Source organism: Poromitra crassiceps, assembly GCF_964638095.1.
Source record: "Poromitra crassiceps genome assembly, chromosome: 10".
Classification (NCBI taxonomy): domain Eukaryota; kingdom Metazoa; phylum Chordata; class Actinopteri; order Beryciformes; family Melamphaidae; genus Poromitra; species Poromitra crassiceps.
The window spans coordinates 29,682,364-29,704,064 of record NC_139631.1 but is presented as its reverse complement, the minus strand read 5'-3'; the positions used below and the strand labels follow the sequence as shown (position 1 = coordinate 29,704,064).

The following is a 21,701-nucleotide window of genomic DNA, read 5'->3' as shown; positions in this document are numbered from 1 at the left end:
GGAGTGGACTTCAAAAAAGTGAATGGAAACAATTCAGTGCCCTTCTCTAAAGGTTGTAGAGTTGTTTTAATGTGTTGTTTTGGTGTTCAATTCACAGCATTCTTTAGTTGCCCTATAGGTTACAGATGGAGTCATTACGTACTGTATATCACCCTCACACTGTCTGTGTGACTCCCTCACAGATTGTATGTGAATAAAACATGGGAGAACAGAATCTACATTTGAACCTTGCACAGAAATCAAATAGCAATGTCGTGAACCAAGGATCAGAGCAGCACTGCACGGTAATAGCAGCCAAAAGAAGGAATATAATGGTGCACTCTCCAGTCTGGGCCCTCCGGACTTAATAGCTCTGGATATTACTTGCATCCATCCATGGTAAGAATGAAAAGCAATGCAGACTAGTGAACGGACAGCATCTATAACCAGTGAGCTGCAGGAACATGGCCCCATCTCATCCATGCCAAAATAACATTTCATACAGTTCATTGTTCATTATACAACCACACAGTGCAAGTTCACACCATAGACTGAGTTGGCATTTAAAGAGTCTGTATTTTCAATGAAACACACACACTACAGCTCTACATTACATTGCTCATTAGTGCAGCACCTCAGTGCAATACTTGAGTGATAATGTATTCCAATTTCAATACAAAGCAGATGGGTGTGAGGGCGGTCTTGGATTATTTTCTATTATTTACTCTTTAACTTTGATTATCGAGGGCAGTTTATCATTTTACATAGACATTGGAGCAAAAGTAATTCCACTTGTGCATTAAACAAAACAGCCTGTTAAAATTACTCACATATATAAAAAATAATAATAAATCAAACACAATATTTTTTATCCACTTCAAAAGACTAAGAATAATAGAAATGTTAGCCACTTACAGTAAATGCATTGTATTCTGTGCTCTTATACTGTTAACCAACAGGTAAATGACATTTATCATTAGTAAATTATCATTTGCATAAGGCAAAATCAGTGAAGCTGATTATACATCTCGATGCTCAGTGGACTGAAATGACCATGGCGTTGAGAAAAAAGGGCCGTCATCACATGCTCTGGCTTCTTTAAAACACAGACAGGACAAATACAAAGTTGACAGTGGCAACCACACAGCTCGCAAAAGCTTTACAACCAGAATTGATGTCTGTTTGTGCCTCTCAATGACCGAGGCCTTGAGTGCACAGAGGGTGGTGCGATGCTCTCAAAGGAAATACTTAGCCTCAGTTCAGAGGTCAACGGCCAGGATTTGCGGTGCTGCTGGGCCGTGTCATTCAGGAAGTGGCCGTGCAACACTGCAGACACTAGACGCTGCTGCTGACCGGGAAGTGAAAACACAATGGGATGCAAACATAGTAAAATAATCCATATAAAACTCTCACTCCTTCAACTTTCTTCTTCTTCTTCTTCTTCTTCTTCTTCACAAAAAAAGGTATTCTCTCAGGAAACGGAAACCTCAGAATGTGAGGGAGGGGGAGGAGCAATCCCTTTACGACAATACTAAAAAATACAGTGCAATACATTTGAACACCTTCGATTACAAAATAAAACTTCAAACTTCATTCCATTTTTATGAAGAAATTCCAAGAAACGCAGAAAATAAAATATTACAATCATATTTACAGCATACAACAATATACACTATACGGCTTTTGTAACTTAAGTTAAGTGTCAACACGCTCAGCAAGTAACACATTTTTCCAGATGCTCTCGCAGCGTCAGTCTCTCCAAGTGATGAATCAGCGCGGCGCAGTTCTTCCGACCGGTTCGCGTGCATCTCAAGGTTAATGTGAATAAGACGCACAACACTGTCTCCGAGGGAGTTCAGTCCCTTGGACCGTCCGAGGTACACATTACCCACAACACCTTGCTCACAGAAATGCTCTCTCACGCAGTCCACAACATGTAAGGGCGTACGCACGCAGCGCCACATAGTGTTAGAAGCACAGATACATGGCCCGAGGGTTTGCTGACATTATTTTAAATGCTCTGTCACATCAAAGGATATGGATTTGCACAATCCTTAGTAGAAATGTAGATGTGCAAGCTGCTGACACAAACGCCGTACGGGCGTGCGACAAAAACTTCCACGCAGTCCACGTCCAGGTGAGCAGTTTACATGGTGGCTTCCTCCGGTTACAGGTGTGATGGTGCTGGATTGGCTTATTATGCATTGGAGGATGCCGAGTCGGGTCCATCTGGGAAAATTGTAACAACGATCACCATTGAACTGATGTGTGATTATGATGCGTGGAGATACTTGTACATAATTCACAGCATGCAAGTGACTCAGTACACAGCGCCACAGCATGGTAAACGCATGTCCTCACAGGCGCACTCCACAACACATTGAGCGAGAGGTCAGCAGTAATTGGCGGTGGCCAGTGCAATGCATTAGGCAGCGTGGGGAGAAGGCTGACACGCTCTTCACTCAGCACCGCAAGAACACTTGATTGCCAGCAAGCAAGTGGGCCACTTGAATAATGCATAAGAACAAACTGAGAGCTGACAATGGCTTCTTCACGTTGTTTTCAGCCCACGGTCTGAATTTCCTTTCTTTTATACTCTCCTCAGACAGAATAACAATCAGTCTGTGTTATCTCAGAGCAGAAGCACAGCTTGAAATTGAATAAAAATAATCAAGCGTAGAACGATGTAGCCGTGTAGATCGTGAATACCCCCACTGACTCACCTGGCGTTCCTACACAAGTCCGTCATAGAGAGACAATGCCTGAACAATAGAGGGATCTGCCTTTGAGCCCTCCTGAAACTCCTGCAGAGTCAGCTTGCCATCTGCATTCTGCAAGAAGAAGAGGAACACAGAGGACACAGTAGTGAAACTGAAGCCCAAGAATTGATTGGGATGCTTTTACACCGCGCTACCAGCAGGGGGCAAAAGTGCTTCTCAAGTAAAATGATGTGTCACTCCTGTTCCACACTATTTGGACTGATCTGGTTCAATGGACTTGGATGGTAGCCCCTCTCTTCTGCCAATACAAATGACTGAGCACTGCTGTGTTGTACAGCTAGTCGTCCAATGAGCCGATCTTGGCAGTGGTGGCTATGCAGCTGACAAACACGCCCAAGCAGGCTCCGTCTCATCTTTCACTGAAGCTGGGTAGACTCTGAGCAGGGCATTAGCACGGAGCGCTGGTGGTGGAGGAGACTATGATGTTTATAGACTTGCAGTGTTAGTGACGCTGCGATGGCTAACAGCTAACAGCTCTAAACTTAACAGCGTCTGTGTCAAAGCCCCTTGGGTGGGGTGGGATGGGGGAAGAAACAAAGGCACATTCAGTCTTCTTCAATGGTAAACTAATAATCATTACTGCACTAGTATCACAGCATCATGCCGAGTTTCATGTTGCACTATGGGAAGTAACATCAAGCAGTTCCGCAGCTAATGCATTCGCCAGCTTGTTTATTACTTCAGTATTTTGTTTATTAGTTACTAGTTAGAGATGAAAAACATTATTAACCTTGTCCATCATGGCAAAAATACGGTCCACCCTCTTCTCTGGTGTGTTCTCTTCTTCTGGCAACTCCACCGTGTTCCCCTGAGTTAGAAAACCATTACAGTAAGTATACTTAGTAGCATTCCAATGATTCAGGTTTCAAATTTCAAAAGTTTGCGATGACTTACCACCATCTGATATATGGCATCGACGATGTTCAACATCTCATCGCGAGTGATGTAGCCGTCGTTATCAAGGTCATATAATTTGAACGCCCCTGTATAGAGAAAACCATTCAAAAAATAGATCCAGTTTCCTGACCTCAGCATGGTGTCATTTAAAACAGATGATTTATACTGATTACAAAGCACATACGGTAGTTAGACATGGTTTAATTTCTAAAAGCTACAGAAATTAAGCTACTCTTTAGGGTGGAGGTATACTTGCTGTTGGCTGTGTAACCTGTGTCCGAATTAATGCTACGCACAGGATACGCGAGGCAGCCATCATGTGCACGCAAACACGTAGTTAAAAGCAAGTAATGTATATCTGCGCCCTTAGAACTGGTCAGACAGGCAGCATGGGCAACAGGGCTCTCACCGTGGTTTTCCCTGTTGCTCAAAGGCTGACGGTGATAGTTTTTTCATTGTAAAATATTAATAACAAACAGAAATTGTTACAGGCATTTCAGTTTGATCACAAGGTTTTCTAGGGATCCAACTTTCAAAGAAGGTCCGGACCCCCAAGGCTGCCAAAGCCTGCTGCGGCTTGTCCTAACAATCTTTTATTTGCTGTCCTCCTCTAGGAGGCTGCCAACCCTCTTTGTCATGCGACGCATAACAATCAAACCTAAATCCTGTCATTCACGTGTCAGGACACACTGAGCGAGGTCAGGGGGGGTCATCTACTCACATCTCAACTTCTCATCCAGGGTTCCCCGCGAGGTGACCGACAAGGCCTGGATGAACTCTGAGAACTCGATGCGGCCATCCTACAGCGTGGCAGACAGGGGAAGAGAGAGAGAGAGAGAGAGAGAGAGAGGGAGAGAGATAGAGGGAGAGAGAGAGAGAGAGAGGGGGAGGGAGAGAGTCAGACAGACAGGATGGCCCAGAGAGACATGATGAACATCTCACGTCACGCCTGCTGTACTTTCATGAACTCCTCGCTGTTACTTTGAGAAGCTCCATGCTGTATTCTGCTGGAAACGGGGCCAGACGTTTGCTCTAAGTCAGCTGCTATTTCTGCCCTGCACCTGGCTCTCTCCCGAGGCAGAAATATGCCACCTCTGGTCATTAGTAAGATGGATGCTAGTGGGCTCAAAGTCTGAAACTTATACTGCACAAATATACAACCACTGTATATCTGTGACAAAGATGTCTCACCTTTTTTCTAAAGATTCCACACACCATGAATGGACTGTGCAGATATAACTCTGCCCGACAAGTTAAAAAAATAATCTGCCTTGACACTTTGATTTCCTCTGTTGCTTTGTTAGAATGCCATGCGCAGCATCTCTTACCACAGCAGCTCAACATTTCCAATTACCCTCCCAAAATTGTGGCCTGCAGCGTTCTACAGTGAGGCCACGTTTTGTAACAAATAGAAAACGGCTGCTAACCACAGATAGCGGTCCAATACAAACTGAGAATACTAAATTAGCAGCACTTATGAACACTGCTAATTCAGACTCAACTCATCAAGTTATGAATATGAACCAGGCTCCAACCTCAATCAATTCGGGACCTACTCAAATCAAACCATGACACTGCATCAAAAGAAATGTCATTCAAATGATGAGTGAAAAACAACAGCTTCTGCACAACAACAATGGATGTAAACTGACTCTGTGTCTGTGATAGTGGAGCCATCAGCTATTATTGATCACTTCAGATTGTTAGCACACAAAATGACGGTGCGAAGCGTGCGGCGCTAGAAATGAGCACGTGAAGTGTGCGATATTTCTAGTAGGCTTGTCTTGCATTACACAGGCGTCTCCCTCATGCTACTACTATGTCACAGCCAACCTGGAAGCACAATGCCTGAGTCAAGTTATGACACCGCCGACGCAGACCAGGAAGCACAATGCCTGAGTCAAGTTATGACACCGCCGACCTGGAAGCACAATGCCTGAGTCAAGTTATGACACCGCCAACCTGGAAGCATAATGCCTGAGTCAAGTTATGACACCGCCAACCTGGAAGCATAATGCCTGAGTCAAGTTATGACACCGCCGACCTGGAAGCATAATGCCTGAGTCAAGTTATGACACCGCCAACCTGGAAGCATAATGCCTGAGTCAAGTTATGACACCGCCAACCTGGAAGCATAATGCCTGAGTCAAGTTATGACACCGCCGACCTGGAAGCATAATGCCTGAGTCAAGTTATGACACCGCCAACCTGGAAGCACAATGCCTGAGTCAAGTTATGACACCGCCGACCTGCAAGCACAATGCCTGAGTCAAGTTATGACACCGCCGACCTGCAAGCATAATGCCTGAGTCAAGTTATGACACCGCCGACCTGCAAGCACAATGCCTGAGTCAAGTTATGACACCGCCAACCTGGAAGCATAATGCCTGAGTCAAGTTATGACACCGCCAACCTGGAAGCACAATGCCTGAGTCAAGTTATGACACCGCCAACCTGGAAGCACAATGCCTGAGTCAAGTTATGACACCGCCGACCTGGAAGCATAATGCCTGAGTCAAGTTATGACACCGCCGACCTGGAAGCATAATGCCTGAGTCAAGTTATGACACCGCCAACCTGGAAGCATAATGCCTGAGTCAAGTTATGACACCGCCGACGCAGACCTGGAAGCACAATGCCTGAGTCAAGTTATGACTCTTCTCTCAGCAGGAATGCTGAATGCTCTTCTTGGCCCCGGGGTCGGCTGCCTTAATCTCTAGCAGACATCTGAGCAGCCATTCTACACTGACATCAAACTGAGAAATGATCCTCATTACCTACAAGTCAGAAGAAAACCGTTAGGATCAATGACTTCTCTAACTATAGGGTGCCTAACGCTAATGAACCTCATAGATAAACATCAGACAGATCTGATCTCAAGGCATCTTTATTCTTTTTTAAAGTAAATAAACCAGTGCCAGGGCCTTCCATACCTAGCAGGAGATGTTCAGCTACAGCTCATCACCCAAACAGAATTTGAATAGCCAATTTGCAATCCTCAAATCCTGCTTGGAGGACGTGCCTCACGGAACACAGACAGGGATTACTTTCATTCCCAGAACGAGATCATATGCAGCTTTTGAAAAACTTGGCACCTGCTATTACAAATTGATTGCTGCCATAAAAGTGTGGGCTACTATTACTGTATCTGTTACTACTGAAGATATGAGTCATCATCACATCTTTGCGCACAAAATTGAGAACAGAATCATCTGTATTTTTGAAATACATACTGGCGATTTTCAGGCAGCAAAATGTTTTTCAAAATATAAGTGCGTATAAGGCACTTATTCATTTGTGTCTGGCCATCTCTGTTCAATTCTCCGTTCATTCAAATTAATTTTCAACGAGAGCCGTCCGTTGTTCGGGCAGTACTGATGACGTGTCCGTCTCCGTCAGATTGAATCGTCACCGTCCGTTTAGGAAATCAGAGTCGAGGACGCGTCCTGTCCTGAATGCCAGAAGGTTGACGTTCCAAAACAGCCCAACAGACAGAAATCCATTTGTTAGTAATTCTGTCCTTTTCTGACGCATCAGTGTAGCTGCTGATTTAAAGCATTTTGCAATGAAAGTCTTCAAATACATGCAGAGAGCTATCACGTCGGTCAAAAATACAGCCGAATCTTCTTTATCCAAAGTTTCAACTTATGAAACGATCTGTCTTCTGAACAAACGCAAGGAACAAAAATGCTGCAATATATTCTAATGTTGGAATACAGTCTAACTCACTGAATGCTTCCAACTAAAATAATAACAGCCAATTTAGCTGCACAAAGCCCTTCCAAATGTGTGTCTGCATCTCCTGATTATATTTGGATTAAAGCTTTGGTCTAAAACACATTTTAGTGTCCAAAGCACTTACGGTAATCTTCCTTAATAACAGCCTTCACTCTTCAGGGGTTTTCAGGCTAAAGAAGCTTCTGCAGTACACTAACCTGACAGCATGCCATTCACACACAAGCAACTAGTAAGGAGGGCTCAGAGTCTAGAGAATAAGCAAACAGGCACAATGAATAGGATTTCTATACTTGTTTTGAGCAACGATAGCATCATGTCGCCCTCTCCAACCGCTGGCCGGCCAGACAGAAGGAGCTCTTGTTCTCGCGTGCTGGCTTGACCTCTGAATAGACCGTTAGATGAACCGTGCCTTCGAGGCTTTACAGACTTTTAACCTATCTTCACTTATCTAGCAGCCACCCCAGACACAGTGAGCCAATCTCAAAACCGTGTGAAAGAAACAGAGGAATTTGAATATCTCACACTGCTTTCTAAAAGAAAGGTGCAACGTGTAGAATTGGATTAAATAAAAACCTTATTTTCATCAAAGACGTTGAAGACAAAGGAGGCAAACTTGGTGGGATCTCCAAAAGGGAAGAACTGCTTGTATATCTTCTGGAAGCCCACCGCATCGAGCTGCCCGCTTGGACAGTCCTTTATGAAGCCTTTGTACCTGAGAAACACAACACAGATTGAGGTTAGCAGATGTATCTTTCACATTGTAAAAGAGTACACAGAATCAACACTGGAGATCAGTTAATGATCAATGACTAAAGTCACTCCATCGTTTGTACAATAATGATTCATTACTGATTCAGTTTGAAAGAGCGTGTGATTTAGGTGCATGTGATTAGATCAAAAGGGTACAGCGCAGAGCTATTTGTCTCTTTAGCAGATACCACGATTGCCCTAATCCAATAGCAGGCCCAGAGAGTGTTTAACTCTAATTAAATTACTCTCCAGTCCTTTTTTTTATAATATGCATAGCCGCAAGCTAAGTCTGTGAGCTTCCTCTCACGGTACCCTGGAAATGACATATCTAGAGACTAGAGTGACTTAACATCTCAGACAGTTAGCCTAAATATAGAAGCGTTTCATAGCCAATTTGAAGTGCAGTCACTCAAAGGCAGGCAGTCTCCTTTTATGTCTCAGTAAAGAAACGCAGCACTGGAGTCTGTAATGAGTCAGGGAGCGTGGAAGAGAGTCAGGGTGCGTGGAAGAGAGTCAGGGTGCGTGGAAGAGAGCCAGGGAGCATGGAAGAGAGTCAGGGTGCGTGGAAGAGAATCAGGGTGCGTGGAAGAGAGCCAGGGTGCGTGGAAGAGAATCAGGGTGCGTGGAAGAGAGCCAGGGAGCGTGGTGGAAGAGAGTCAGGGAGCGTGGAAGAGAATCAGGGTGCGTGGAAGAGAGTCAGGGAGCATGAAAGAGAATCAGGGTGCGTGGAAGAGAGCCAGGGAGCGTGGTGGAAGAGAGTCAAGGAGTGTGGAAGAGAGTCAGGGAGCGTGGAAGAGAGTCAGGGTGCGTGGAAGAGAGTCAGGGTGCGTGGAAGAGAGTCAGGGTGCGTGGAAGAGAGTCAGGGTGCGTGGTGGAAGAGAGTCAGGGAGCATGGAAGAGAGTCAGGGTGCATGGAAGAGAGTCAGGGTGCGTGGAAGAGAGTCAGGGAGCATGGAAGAGAGTCAGGGAGCGTGGAAGAGAGTCAGGGTGCGTGGTGGAAGAGAGTCAGGGAGCGTGGAAGAGAGTCAGGGTGCGTGGAAGAGAGTCAGGGTGCGTGGAAGAGAGTCAGGGAGCGTGGTGGAAGAGAGTCAGGGAGCGTGGAAGAGAGTCAGGGAGCGTAGAAGAGAGTCAGGGAGCGTGGAAGAGAGTCAGGGTGCGTGGAAGAGAGTCAGGGTGCGTGGAAGAGAGCCAGGGAGCATGGAAGAGAGTCAGGGTGCGTGGAAGAGAATCAGGGTGCGTGGAAGAGAGCCAGGGTGCGTGGAAGAGAATCAGGGTGCGTGGAAGAGAGCCAGGGAGCGTGGTGGAAGAGAGTCAGGGAGCGTGGAAGAGAATCAGGGTGCGTGGAAGAGAGTCAGGGAGCATGAAAGAGAATCAGGGTGCGTGGAAGAGAGCCAGGGAGCGTGGTGGAAGAGAGTCAAGGAGTGTGGAAGAGAGTCAGGGAGCGTGGAAGAGAGTCAGGGTGCGTGGAAGAGAGTCAGGGTGCGTGGAAGAGAGTCAGGGTGCGTGGAAGAGAGTCAGGGTGCGTGGTGGAAGAGAGTCAGGGAGCATGGAAGAGAGTCAGGGTGCATGGAAGAGAGTCAGGGTGCGTGGAAGAGAGTCAGGGAGCATGGAAGAGAGTCAGGGAGCGTGTAAGAGAGTCAGGGTGCGTGGTGGAAGAGAGTCAGGGAGCGTGGAAGAGAGTCAGGGTGCGTGGAAGAGAGTCAGGGTGCGTGGAAGAGAGTCAGGGAGCGTGGTGGAAGAGAGTCAGGGAGCGTGGAAGAGAGTCAGGGAGCGTAGAAGAGAGTCAGGGAGCGTGGAAGAGAGTCAGGGTGCGTGGAAGAGAGTCAGGGTGCGTGGAAGAGAGTCAGGGTGCGTGGTGGAAGAGAGTCAGGGAGCGTGGTGGAAGAGAGTCAGGGAGCTTGGAAGAGAGTCAGGGAGCGTGGAAGAGAGTCGGGGAGCGTGGAAGAGAGTCAGGGAGCGTGGAAGAGAGTCAGGGAGCGTGGAAGAGAGTCAGGGTGCGTGATGGAAGAGAGTCAGGGTGCGTGGAAGAGAGTCAGGGTGCGTGGAAGAGTCAGGGTGCGTGGTGGAAGAGAGTCAGGGAGCGTGGAAGAGAGTCAGGGTGCGTGGTGGAAGAGAGCCAGGGTGCGTGGAAGAGAGTCAGGGTGCGTGGAAGAGAGTCAGGGTGCGTGGAAGGGTGCGTGGAAGAGAGTCAGGGAGCGTGGAAGAGAGTCAGGGAGCGTGGAAGAGAGTCCGGTGCGTGGAAGAAATGCTAGATGAAAAGAAAATGAGGTAGCCAGGGAAACAGTAGTGATGTGTGGGTTCATGTACAGGAGTAGTGCTTGTTCATCTATGATTCTATGAAGGCTGCTCAAAACCAGGCGAGGCTGTAATTAAGGTCGCAGGGAGAGAGACAGTATTCTGATGAGGAATGAAAGCCAGCACAGACCGCTTCCACTCTCACTTTAAACCCTTTACTTTTAATCTGCCAAGCTCCATCGTCAAAGAAATGGAGAGAAGCTCTGAGGAGCAGCCAGGAAAAGTTCAGTGAGAAGAGAAAAGAACCATGTAATTCTCTCACATTTGCATTATCTGGAGATACGCATGGAACTTAAATCCTAAATCGCTACAATGTAGAATTCTACCTAATTGGTATTCAATGTGCAGAACACACAATGCATATCATAATCCAAAGATGACCCATTTCACCTGACTTTTTTTTTGCCAACTGTATGTGAATCATAGCCTGGTAAACATCCACTCACGTCAACTCAGATTTGTGTTTCGTTCTGCGAGACCGTCTGGCCTCTGGCCTCTGGACCATAGCGAAGCGATAGCAGGTACTGATATTCTTTACTGTCAATGGTGCTAACTCAACATTTGACATACTGCACGCGGTGGAGTCACACATGTGGCAGGCACAGACTGCAGAGTGCGTACCCGTTTCAAAATGTTGTGCCAAGTGTCAGCTAACTGTAGGCTTAATGTAACTACTTTGCCCACTGTCCTCGCTTCCAGGGACACAGTGCATGTGACACTGAGCATCAGACTGCGCTCGGGAGCCAGAACCAAGAGAAAGTATTTATCACTGGCAATGGCTTCTACCACTTTGGCGTTTACCTTGGTGGTTGCTACAGAGTTGTGCAGGACAGTTTCTTTTGCACCCGTCTAGTTGGCATTTAGTTATTGATTTCAGGCAAGCCCCAAGCATACTAATGATGTTCCCTTAGAAGAGACTGAAAGAATGGAGACTTTTTAGAATGTAACACAGGCATTTATCTAAGCATGCTAATTGTTCTGTGTCTGTGCCTGTGCTCTAATTACACACCATCTGGCATTTCCCCGGGTAAAACTGCTTCTCAGCCCTCACACTCAGCCCTCACACTCAGCCCTCCACACTCATCCCTCACACTCAGCCCTCACACTCATCCCTCCACACTCAGCCCTCCACACTCATCCCTCACTCATCCCTCACACTCATCCCTCACACTCATCCCTCCACACTCAGCCCTCCACACTCATCCCTCACTCATCCCTCACACTCATCCCTCCACACTCACCCCTCACACTCATCCCTCACACTCACCCCTCACACTCATCCCTCACACTCATCCCTCCACACTCAGCCCTCCACACTCAGCCCTCACACTCAGCCGTGTTTATTGCTGCTGATCTTCAAGTGAGGAGTCGTGCAAACTTTCCGTGAGAGTGAGAGTTGATGGTGAGCTCAGCTGGCCACACAGCCGCGGGAGGAGAGTTATTCCGCCCCGGTAGACCCAGGCAGCCCCGGGGATGGGCCGAGCTCAGAGGCTCTGGACCTGCCGATGGCCAGTGGTGTCTAAAGATACAGAGGCTCTGGACCTGCCGATGGCCAGTGGTGTCTAAAGATACAGAGGCTCTGGACCTGCCGATGGCCAGTGGTGTCTAAAGATACAGAGGCTCTGGACCTGCCGATGGCCAGTGGTGTCTAAAGATACTGCTGCTGCTGCTGCGTGGCTGCTGCTGCGTCCCGGCTTCAACCCTCCAATGGGGGGGGGGGGGGTTATGTGGCTAGCAGCTAGCTCACGAGGCGCTGCTCTTTTCATGCATGCAGAATTAGGCTGTGAAAGGCAAAATCAAAGCTGGAGACCAGCAGAGAGAACATGGAAGAGTGAGCCTTTTCACAGCACTCCCTCCTCTGATATAGCCTATTCTTTTCTTGTGTGTGTGTGTGTGTGTGTGTGTGTGTGTGTGTGTGTGTGTATGTGTGTGTGTGTGTGTGTGTGTGTGTGCGTGTGTGCGTGTGCAGAGAAACAATAGCCTAACAGCAGTATACAGGGAGTCAAATAAGGACGCTACGCATGAATCATCTCTATAATGAAGACGCATTGTCCCCTCCCCCCCCTCCCCCCCCTCCTCCTCCTCCTCCGTGTGCCGGTGGCTGACAAATTGTGCCTTCAGAAAAACCTCGAGTAATGTGATGTATGCCTAAACACCGACAGCCTCTGTTGTGTGATTCTCCCTGACCAGAGGTGTCTGTTATACCAATGTTTTTCTTTTCTTTTTATTATTATGTTTCTGAATCTTCCCCCATTTTCTCCCCAATCATACTTGGCCAATTTCCCCCCCTGCTGCCCCGGTCACTGCTCCACCCACTGCTGATCTGGGGAGAGCTGTAGACTAGCACCATGCTTCCTCTGACACATGCGCAGTTGCCAGCTGCTTCTTTTCACCTGACAGGAGCAGAGCTTCACCGGCAGGACGTGGCATGTGGGAGGATCACCCTATTCCCACAGGTTCCCTTCCACCCCGACCAGGCGCCCCAACCGACCAGAGGAGGCGCTAGTGCAGCAACCAGGGCACATACCCCCATTCTGGCTTCCCACCCGCAGACACCAGCCAATCGTGCCTGTATGGACGTCCGACCAAGCCGGAGGTAACACGGGTTGCGAACCTGCGACCCTCGTGTTGGCAAGCAGGGAATCTACCGGACGATGTTATATAAATTATGTTCAATCTCAAGATATGTAAGTACATCATACAAAAAGTCCAGGATTAGATCCGAGAAGGGATAGAGCTCTGCAAGACGATGCAGCTGTACACGGGCGTAACCATGGTATAGACATTGGGGGTCCAAATGAGAACCCTCCCCCAGATTTTTTAAGTATTGGTATTTTCTAGATTTGGGGGGGGGGGGGCAGACTCAGCCAAAGAATGCGTGGTTAGTTACCCCCATGCTGCTGTCGCTCACACAGATTAATGGTGTCAATACTGTAGGTATTCGACAGATAGGATCACTAATGGACAACCTCGTGGAGGCTCTGCCTGTCATCCTGTAGTCATTTAGTCTCTCAGGTCAGTCTATCTCCGCCAACTGGAACGACTCACCAAGGAAACATCCCTCACTGTCCACCACGAAGCTTACAAACTCCACCTCTCCACCTACAAAGATCCCCTCACTGCCGCCAAGTCTGCATGCTTTTCCTCCATCATCACTGACTCTATCCAGAATCCCAAAACCCTCTTTTCCACCATGAACAGCCTCCTCAAGTCCTGTGCCGACGCCTTCTCCACCTCCTCCACAACTGAAGAATGCAACTCATTCCTTCAATTTTTCCATTTTTTTTTTCTGTCATGCCCTCCCCCATCCTTCCCTGTGTGTCTGTGTCATGTCTGTCTGCTGTCTGTTGCACCAGTCCCCCCGTAGTCTTTAGTGTATAGTGTCATCTTTGTCCGCTATTTGTTCACTAACGTCATACAGTGTTTAGTATGTTGTGTAAAGCGTCTTTGAGATCTTGAAAAGCACTATATAAGTTAAATTTCTTCTTCTTCTTCTTATTATTACGATCTTCGAATGCTCCATAGACAGTCTGTACTTCAGCTCATTATATTTCGGCCAGGGGAAGTTGTCATCTTCCAAAGAAAGAAAAAAACGCGCTTCAGACCAGAAAAAGGTTTGATGGTATTTCGATCAAATCACGACACATGTAAACAAAACCGAGGCAGGTGATTGGAGAAATCAGCGGATGTCCCGCCTTGAGTGCATGGCGGGTAGGTGGGAGGGAACCAACGTGTCTGTTTGAAGACACTAGTCATTAAGAGCCTGGAAGCAAAACAACCTTTTGGCCCCTCCATGTTTGTGCTATCAGAAATCTGTCTGGCAAATAGAGCAAAAAGGTTTGTGAGGAATGCATCTTGGAAGTGTTTGCATCAGTGTTGTTATCAGCCTTCAAAGTCACTCAGTCTGAGTATCATCAGGCTTCAAAGCCATGCTATTTTCAGAAGTCATCTGTCTTTGAGACAGAGTGAGGTAGAAGACTGACAGCTTACAAAAAGCTATCAAACCAACTTTAGTAATAACAACAATAATAATAATAATACATTCAATTTATATAGCGCTTTTCTAAGTAGTCAAAGTCGCTTTACACACAATAAAATCATTCAGTGTTTCCCCTACCATTCTACAGGCCTGGCGGGCCCGCCAGGCCAACGACGCCCCCGCCAGGCCAGACTTTGTTTTGAAAATAAATAAATAAATATATAAATATTTTTTTTCCTGCTCTCCCCAAAATTTCAAGAAACCTTTATGGCATATTATTACAATACAACAATACTGGTGTTGACAGTAATAGAAGATGCCAAATCATTCAAAACAATAAGCATTTTGCTTTTAGGAGCATTGTGCCAGCGTGCAGCGCTGTTCCAAAACGTGTCAACATGTGTCGTTGTCTGGGAAATGCACATCCCATAATACAACTGTTCGCATCGCATCCCATAATAGTATGATGATACTTGGGATGCCATTGCGAACAGATTAGCTAAAAGTTTAGCGTCGCCAGCGAGGGCCCCCACCATTGCGGTCCGGGTACGTTTGGAAATCCCTCCAGGCCTGAAAAAATTTCTAGGGGAAACACTGTCATTTAATAGCTACAAAATAGAATAAGAACATAACATTTATTATTAACAATAAAACACAAGATAAGAAAGTATGTAATTTAAAACTTGAGTCATGAGATGGAGGGGAGGATGTAGGTGAAAGTGAGTTTGAACTTTAAATACTTTAAATATATCCATAAATGTCTTTAATTACATTCTGGAAAACAAATATCAAAGTGGGTTTGACAAGTGGGTCAAGACAGGGGCCCTCCCTCTTGTGAGTTTTGCCAGTGAACAACACACACAGCCCAGACTATGACTAGTCTAGTGTCCCATCAGGAATGGAGAAATTCTCATGGAAAATGTACTGTATGTATGCTGAACTTACCACTGCTGCACTTCTTTCTCTGTAACTGTAAGAGAAACAAAGAGTGACATTAGCTCAGAGGCAAAACTTTGGGTGGCCTAGTAAAAAAAAAGCAGTTTGCTATTATTAGATCCAATAGTAGGTGGCGCCAAGCGGTAACATCGTTGATCATCTTGGCCTAATCCTTTCTCACACCTGTCCTCTACACCCCAAAATATGAAAGAGCAGCAATATGCGATCAAAGGAAAAGATGCCCTTGTCTCGCTGATTTGAGATCTCACCCATTCTAACGCGCTCTCTCAAAGAAGATGAGCAAATAGTTCATCCTAAGCCAGTATGGCAGTGGACAGGTGGGGACAAACCACAGGGTACGACGCAAACTGCAAACACAAGCAAGGTTGAAGGAATGAAGGTCAGCGCTGTTTAGGGAGCAGGATGTGTTATCATGCTCACACACACAAGCATTATTATTATTATTATCTACCACTACATAATCAACCACTCCCTCATGGCTCCTCCTAGGCATGGGTCGATTTCCGGTTTTACCGGTTCGGTTCGGTATACGAGCCCAAACCGGTTTGATCACGTGCAAACCGAAAAAACCTTAAAAAAAAAAAAAAAAAAAAAAAAAAAAAAAAATTCCAGTCCATTCTGATTGCACTATTGTTCGTATTAGCCTCTTCTCAAGTTGCACTAGTAGGCAAAAGTCTTATTTTGTTTATTATGTTGATGTTTGAAGAAAAGTTAAGCTGAATAGTTATGAGAAATAAAAACAGTGTGTTGTTACAGTTAAAAGGTTCTGCTTATTTGTATTCAGTGTTCGTGCTGGTTGGCAGCATACCAGCTTAGAGGTGCATTATCGCCACCAACTGCAGCCGCTTTGATACGTTTTTTTGGGGAATATCGAACCGGTTTCAAAATGTTCAAACCGACCCATGCCTAGGCCCTATATTGTGTGAATTTGTGAGTTTTGAAGTTTATAAGGCAGCTCAGCTGTAAGCCAATCCATTCTGATTGCACTGCTTGTGTTTTTATTAGCCTTTTCTCAAGTTGCACTATAGGCAGCAGTCTTATTTCATTTATTATTTTGATGTTTAGAAGAAAAGTTGAGCTGAATAGTTATGAGAAATAAATACAGGGTGTGTTTGTTACACAGGTGTCCTGCTTCTTTTTATTCAGTATCATTGCTGGTTGACAATACCAGCTTAGAGGTGTATTATCGCTATCAGGTGGACTGAAGTTGCACTACAGACAGTTATGGGCCACACTCGGGAGCCCTGCTTTAAAAAATTTTTTTTTTTTTTTTTTTTTTTTTTTTTTGAATTACAAAAAAAAATCGGTATACCGGTTAGATCCGGTTTAGACGGCAATATCGAACCGGTTTTAAAATTTTCAAACCGACCCAGCCCTAGCTCCTCCCTTGTCTATTTACTCTTTCCAAAGTAACCAAAGCAATCTTCGTCCTCTCAACCCCCGGGTGTTGCTGCTGAAAAGCAGGGCTGGAAAAATCAATGGCATTACTTTAAGCAGGTGGTCCTTCCAGAGAGAATTTCTGAATACATGCAGCGATAAGTCTGGAGGATAGACGCCCTCAATTACCACCTCTGTTGGGCCTGGGGCAACACAGGTGCCTTGTGTTGCCATAAATACAACAAACAGCCGGCTAATTCTACGCTTTCTTCAATATTGCACTGTTTCACTGTGGAGCAGAGAGTTTCAGTGCTAGACTTTCACACATGGGCACAAAATGCGGCCCCAGGCCCGGCCCCGGCCCCTGGACCATCTCAATCCGGCCCTCAATGTCGTCAAAAGAAAAAAAGAAAAAACTCAATAAAAGGCAGAATTATGTTAAAGGAGAATTTCGTTTTTTTTTAACCTGGACCCCTCTCCTCACATTAATTATGATCTGACGACTCACCCAGTGATCTCCGCAGCGTTTCTGGCCGTCCTACGCGTTGTTTTGAGATCAATACTCTCCAATCCAGTCGTAAAATAGAGCTCCGTGGGGGCCAAGTGGCAGCCTGTCTTTCCTGCATCTAAATAGCCAGTTTTATTCCCGTTTTCGCCACATATCGTCATAATCTCATCCCTAAACAACCACCAGACTAATATTTCCCCCCGGGCTGTTCCCTGGAGTCTCCCAGGGATCAAATTACCTCATTCGTGATCTCGGTCACCAAGTCTCGTCAAGTCCCGTGATACTTTCCTGCCGGCTGGCCAACTACCTATATATCAGTCTGGTGGTTGTTGAGGGATGAGATTATGACGATATGTGGCGAAAACGGGAATAAAACTGGCTATTTAGATGCAGGAAAGACAGGCTGCCACTTGGCCCCCACGGAGCTCTATTTTACGACTGGATTGGAGAGTATTGATCTCAAAACAACGTGTAGGACGGCCAGAAATGCTGCGGAGATCACTGGGTGAGTCGTCAGATCATAATTAATGTGAGGAGAGGGGTCCAGGTTAAAAAAAAAAAAAAATTCTCCTTTAATAAATCTCATCTGCTACAGTCATTGGATTTGTATCGCTATATATTCTATTATATAAGGGGATTACAGCAGAAATGATCAATCACAGTAGGAGAGAGCATTCAAAATAGGGAGACTCCCACGAAAATCAGGAGTGTTGGCAGGCATGATGTCCAATGTGTGGCCCTTCGCTTACTTGATGTAAGTCAGTATGGCCCTCTGGAAAAAATAATGTGCCCGCCACTTTAGTCGCTACAAAAAAGGACATTTTCTATTACACTGATCCCATTCAGCTAAACAAACAAACAAAAAATGGCTATAAAAGAGACATCCTCAAGCCTTTGTCCAAGCAACATAGTTTATACAATACAAGAAATCCATAATGTGAGTATTGCAGTGCTGGAGCAGAGTAATACAGAGGACATCAATAAGGCAGCCAGGTCAGATATGTCGTCTACGCCGACATACATCTCTTGGTCTCTCAGTTTGCTTTGCTCAGCGTATCACCAAGAAGAAACCCATCATGTGACCCATTCCTCCTAGGCAATACATGTCAGGGTCAATCTCACCACTGTCAGCCAAGCCGAGCTACCATTAAATTGGCCTCAGAAGTCAATGCAGCCAAGAATAAAATGGAGGTAATTGACCACGGCTACGATGAAATAAAACATGATGACATAACTCGGTCAGAGGCAGGAATGCAATGGGCCCATGCAGGAAAGAGCAGGGCACACTCTGGCTGTCAGCGCCGCCCTGCAGGCTCTGCAAGAACACATCCGGCTTGGACTCTGTCACACGAGGCGCGTCCACCACCCCCATGACAACTTACCAGATCATCACGCTAATACAAAGGCCTAGTGTAGTACATCCTGCGGCCATATAGGAGTGCTGTTTGGATTTGGATAGGATTGTTGACTGGTGTTTCCACGCGCCGTGAGCAGCACCCATTTGGAAAACCCTTTCTGCGTCGATTTAGCCTCTCTTTAAGCATAGGTAATAATATTCAGTCATATTCTAACCATTTTCCAACCCGTTTTCACTAAGAACAGCAAAACATTGGCTACTAGCCAGCATCTTTGCGTAGCTTAGTTTTGCCTTTGGCTAAACTGTGTTTTAATGATTAATATACAAGGTAATAATGATTAGCTTACAAAGGCGTTGCAGCATTTCTCAAACCTACCAGCACAAAGTGTCGACGGGTACAATACATATTATTCTGTCGCACTGCCAACAGAGAGAGTAAACTGCCATTTGAACTCGCAGACAATGGTGAAATGAATAGCAAGCCTCGCAGGCATCATTGTTTTGAGCCTGGCCTTGTGGGTTGCCAGTCAACAGAGGGCATTATTTGCTAAGGGGGGAAAAATGTACCCTAGTTCTCTCTTACCATTAAAACATCAAGACACCCACAGGCAGAGAGACACTTACTAAGTCCCCAATCTGTCAGGAGCCAAAAGAAATCATTGACTTCAAACGGCCCGACACACCTTCTCATGGGAGCGAGCAGGAGAAGGAGGCAGTAAGAAGATGAAGGCCCAGATGATAAAGAGTCTCCGTCAAGCGGGAGCAGAACAAGGCAGAGCGATCATGCTGGGAGAGAACGCTTGGTGCCCCTCTCAGCAATGCTAACCAGATAAGATGCTAATTATACTATTCCATTCCCCGCACAAAGAGGGCAATTAGGGGATAAAGCGAGAGAGAGGGTGAAAGGGTAAGAGAGAAAGAGAGCGAGAGAGAGAGAGAGAGAGAGAGAGAGAGAGAGAGAGACTACAGGACAGCAGCAAGCAGCGCAGCCCAGCACGAAGCCCAATCTTCCTCCACAGCAATTTCCTGCCACAGCAGCCTGCCTTGGTTCGGCTATGGAGAGACAACTACACACAAATAACACACATTAAGCAGCCATTGGCTGTCAACTCCCACACACACCTGCACACTGTACTGTTCAAACGAGAATAACACATCAACCATTAATAATTCATTGTTTTTTTGAGCACACATCGGCAATCTGCGGTAATTATCAATGTGGTATTTGCTTGTTATGAAAGCTGCAGGGGTGGGAGACACTCACTTTAGCTTTGAAAGAGATCATCACTCATTTATTATTAGCAAGGTAAAAGGAGCCAATTCTTAACTCAGTGAATCTGCCACGTTCTAATAAGTCAATAGGCCCAATCGAGCCCATGTGCTCGAAATGTTGTGGGTTCGAATCCAGCTTTCGCCCTGGGTCACTCCCTCTCTTGATCCTATCTTTCCTGTCACTTTCCAGGCTATTCTGTAGTATACAACAACATAGAAATGACAAATATCCCTATAGCATGAAGAGCATAGCATGAATTGATGTGGCCTCTCTTTATACAGATATTTAGATCTATCTCTAGTGTATCTGTAAGATCCATAATGAAAGTCAGACAACCCCGCAGCCTGAAAGCAGACACTAAATCTTCAGCATCTCCATAATCCATGAATTCCTTCAGCGTGATTTAAAGATGCTGATTAGGACTTTTGCCAGACCTGAACCATTGACAATTTGTTACACAACTTGGGGATGTCATTTGAAATCAACAAAGGGGGAGTGTCTGTCTTCCCGGCTGACATTTACTTGGTACTGTAGCACTGTTCTGCAGATAATGAGACGCTGGCTTGGACTCTCAATAACAATAGCAAAAGCAGACAGGCAAGACAGACTATGCATTGACTCAGACTGTCCTGTCTCTATATAGTACTGTGGGCGAGAACATGTGCAATGAAAAATGCAACAACACCAAAAGACATGTTCTGCATTCACATCAGACTCTCTCCAGTCTCCACATAGTCATGATGACTTTTTACCTGTGGCCAGAATGCTTCTCATGGGCCAGCAGAGGAAAGGCAAAAGGAAAAGAGCTGAAGTACTCACAGTAGGTTTTCCTCGTCAACTCCTCCACCACCTCTGGCTTGAGCTTGCTGTTGGACTTCCCCATGATCTGCACCTCTCCTCCTCCTCCGCACCTCCAAATCCACCTTGGCACGCAGCACCCGTTACGACCTCCTCTCCCCTCTGTTCCCCTGCCAAACACAGACACAAACGTGGAGCAGGTTAGCCGCAATGACACCAGAGAAACACACCCTTTTTTGTTGTTGTTGTTGTTGTTGTTGTTTTGTTGTTGTTGCTTTGGGGCCGGGCAGTAAAAATAGAACTCCCTCCCGCTCAAAAGCTAAATCAGGTCTAGCATTCAATGTCGTCCGCTCTCCTCCACTCTGGATGTGGTCATGATCTGCACAGTGGTCGGCCTCGACACACCCCCCCCCCCCACGCAGCCAATCGGAGGCCCTGTGAAGAAGAGCCAGCAGGTGGTGGCGTGCACTCAAGAGCCCTGCGTGCCTGTCAGTCTGCCTCGTTTTCTTCACACCAGTCCGTGGGCGAAAAGTGTCGCTGCTGGGATGCGTTGCTAGTTACCTTTTCGTCCTTGGATACAAGAGTCACTCAGTGGCTGGGTTATGCTCGCCCGCTCACTCCCTCACATTCTCTGTTCTTCTCCCTCCCACCTCGCTCTTTCCCCACAGCGCTATCGCTAGTGCTCTGGGTGACTGTACTGTAGAAACCAATCGTCCCTCTTGACAGCTGAGATAAGGAGGTGTGTAAACTAAAATACAATGAACAGAGCTCCGTCTGCACTTTGCACTCACTCCAAAACGTTCGCTCTAATCCCTGGAATTTACACAGACGTAGCAGTTTAGCGGCTGCCAAAAGTAACACAAAAAAAAAAAAGGATTGGAGTAATAATTTATGGAAATCAAAAAAGAAACGGCTCTGCGCAGTTGAACAGTTAAAAAGGTCTGAGGTCCATGCTCTTAAAATAAGCATGTGAGCTGTCTACCGAGCTTCTAGAGGGATTTTGAGAGGGATTT

At 46.2% G+C, this 21,701-nt stretch overlaps 1 protein-coding gene across 1 annotated transcript; it reads right to left on the bottom strand.

Annotated features, from left to right (window-relative positions):
• Nucleotides 1-2,075: 2,075 nt before the first annotated feature.
• Nucleotides 2,076-20,810, bottom strand: LOC310783526 (neuronal calcium sensor 1). The gene is made up of 8 exons (XM_083644409.1): nucleotides 20,710-20,810; nucleotides 15,364-15,388; nucleotides 7,968-8,106; nucleotides 4,378-4,456; nucleotides 3,654-3,742; nucleotides 3,490-3,567; nucleotides 2,703-2,810; nucleotides 2,076-2,208 (listed from the first exon to the last, which is right to left on the bottom strand). The coding sequence occupies exons 1-7, from the start codon at nucleotides 20,771-20,773 to the stop codon at nucleotides 2,712-2,714; spliced, it is 573 nt and encodes a 190-aa protein (XP_083500535.1). The 5' UTR covers nucleotides 20,774-20,810; the 3' UTR covers nucleotides 2,076-2,208; nucleotides 2,703-2,711.
• Between the last annotated feature and the right edge of the window lie 891 nt (nucleotides 20,811-21,701).

Bases quoted from the DNA above. Each gene is read 5' to 3' on its own strand.
- LOC310783526 (XM_083644409.1), bottom strand. From the start codon at position 20,773: ATGGGGAAGTCCAACAGCAAGCTCAAGCCAGAGGTGGTGGAGGAGTTG. The intron at 4,457-7,967 runs GTTTTTATTTAA...GCCACGCTGTAG, and splicing joins ACGTCTTTGATGAAAATAAG to GATGGCCGCATCGAGTTCTC. The intron at 2,811-3,489 runs GTTAATAATGTT...TTCTTCTTGCAG, and splicing joins TTTTTGCCATGATGGACAAG to AATGCAGATGGCAAGCTGAC.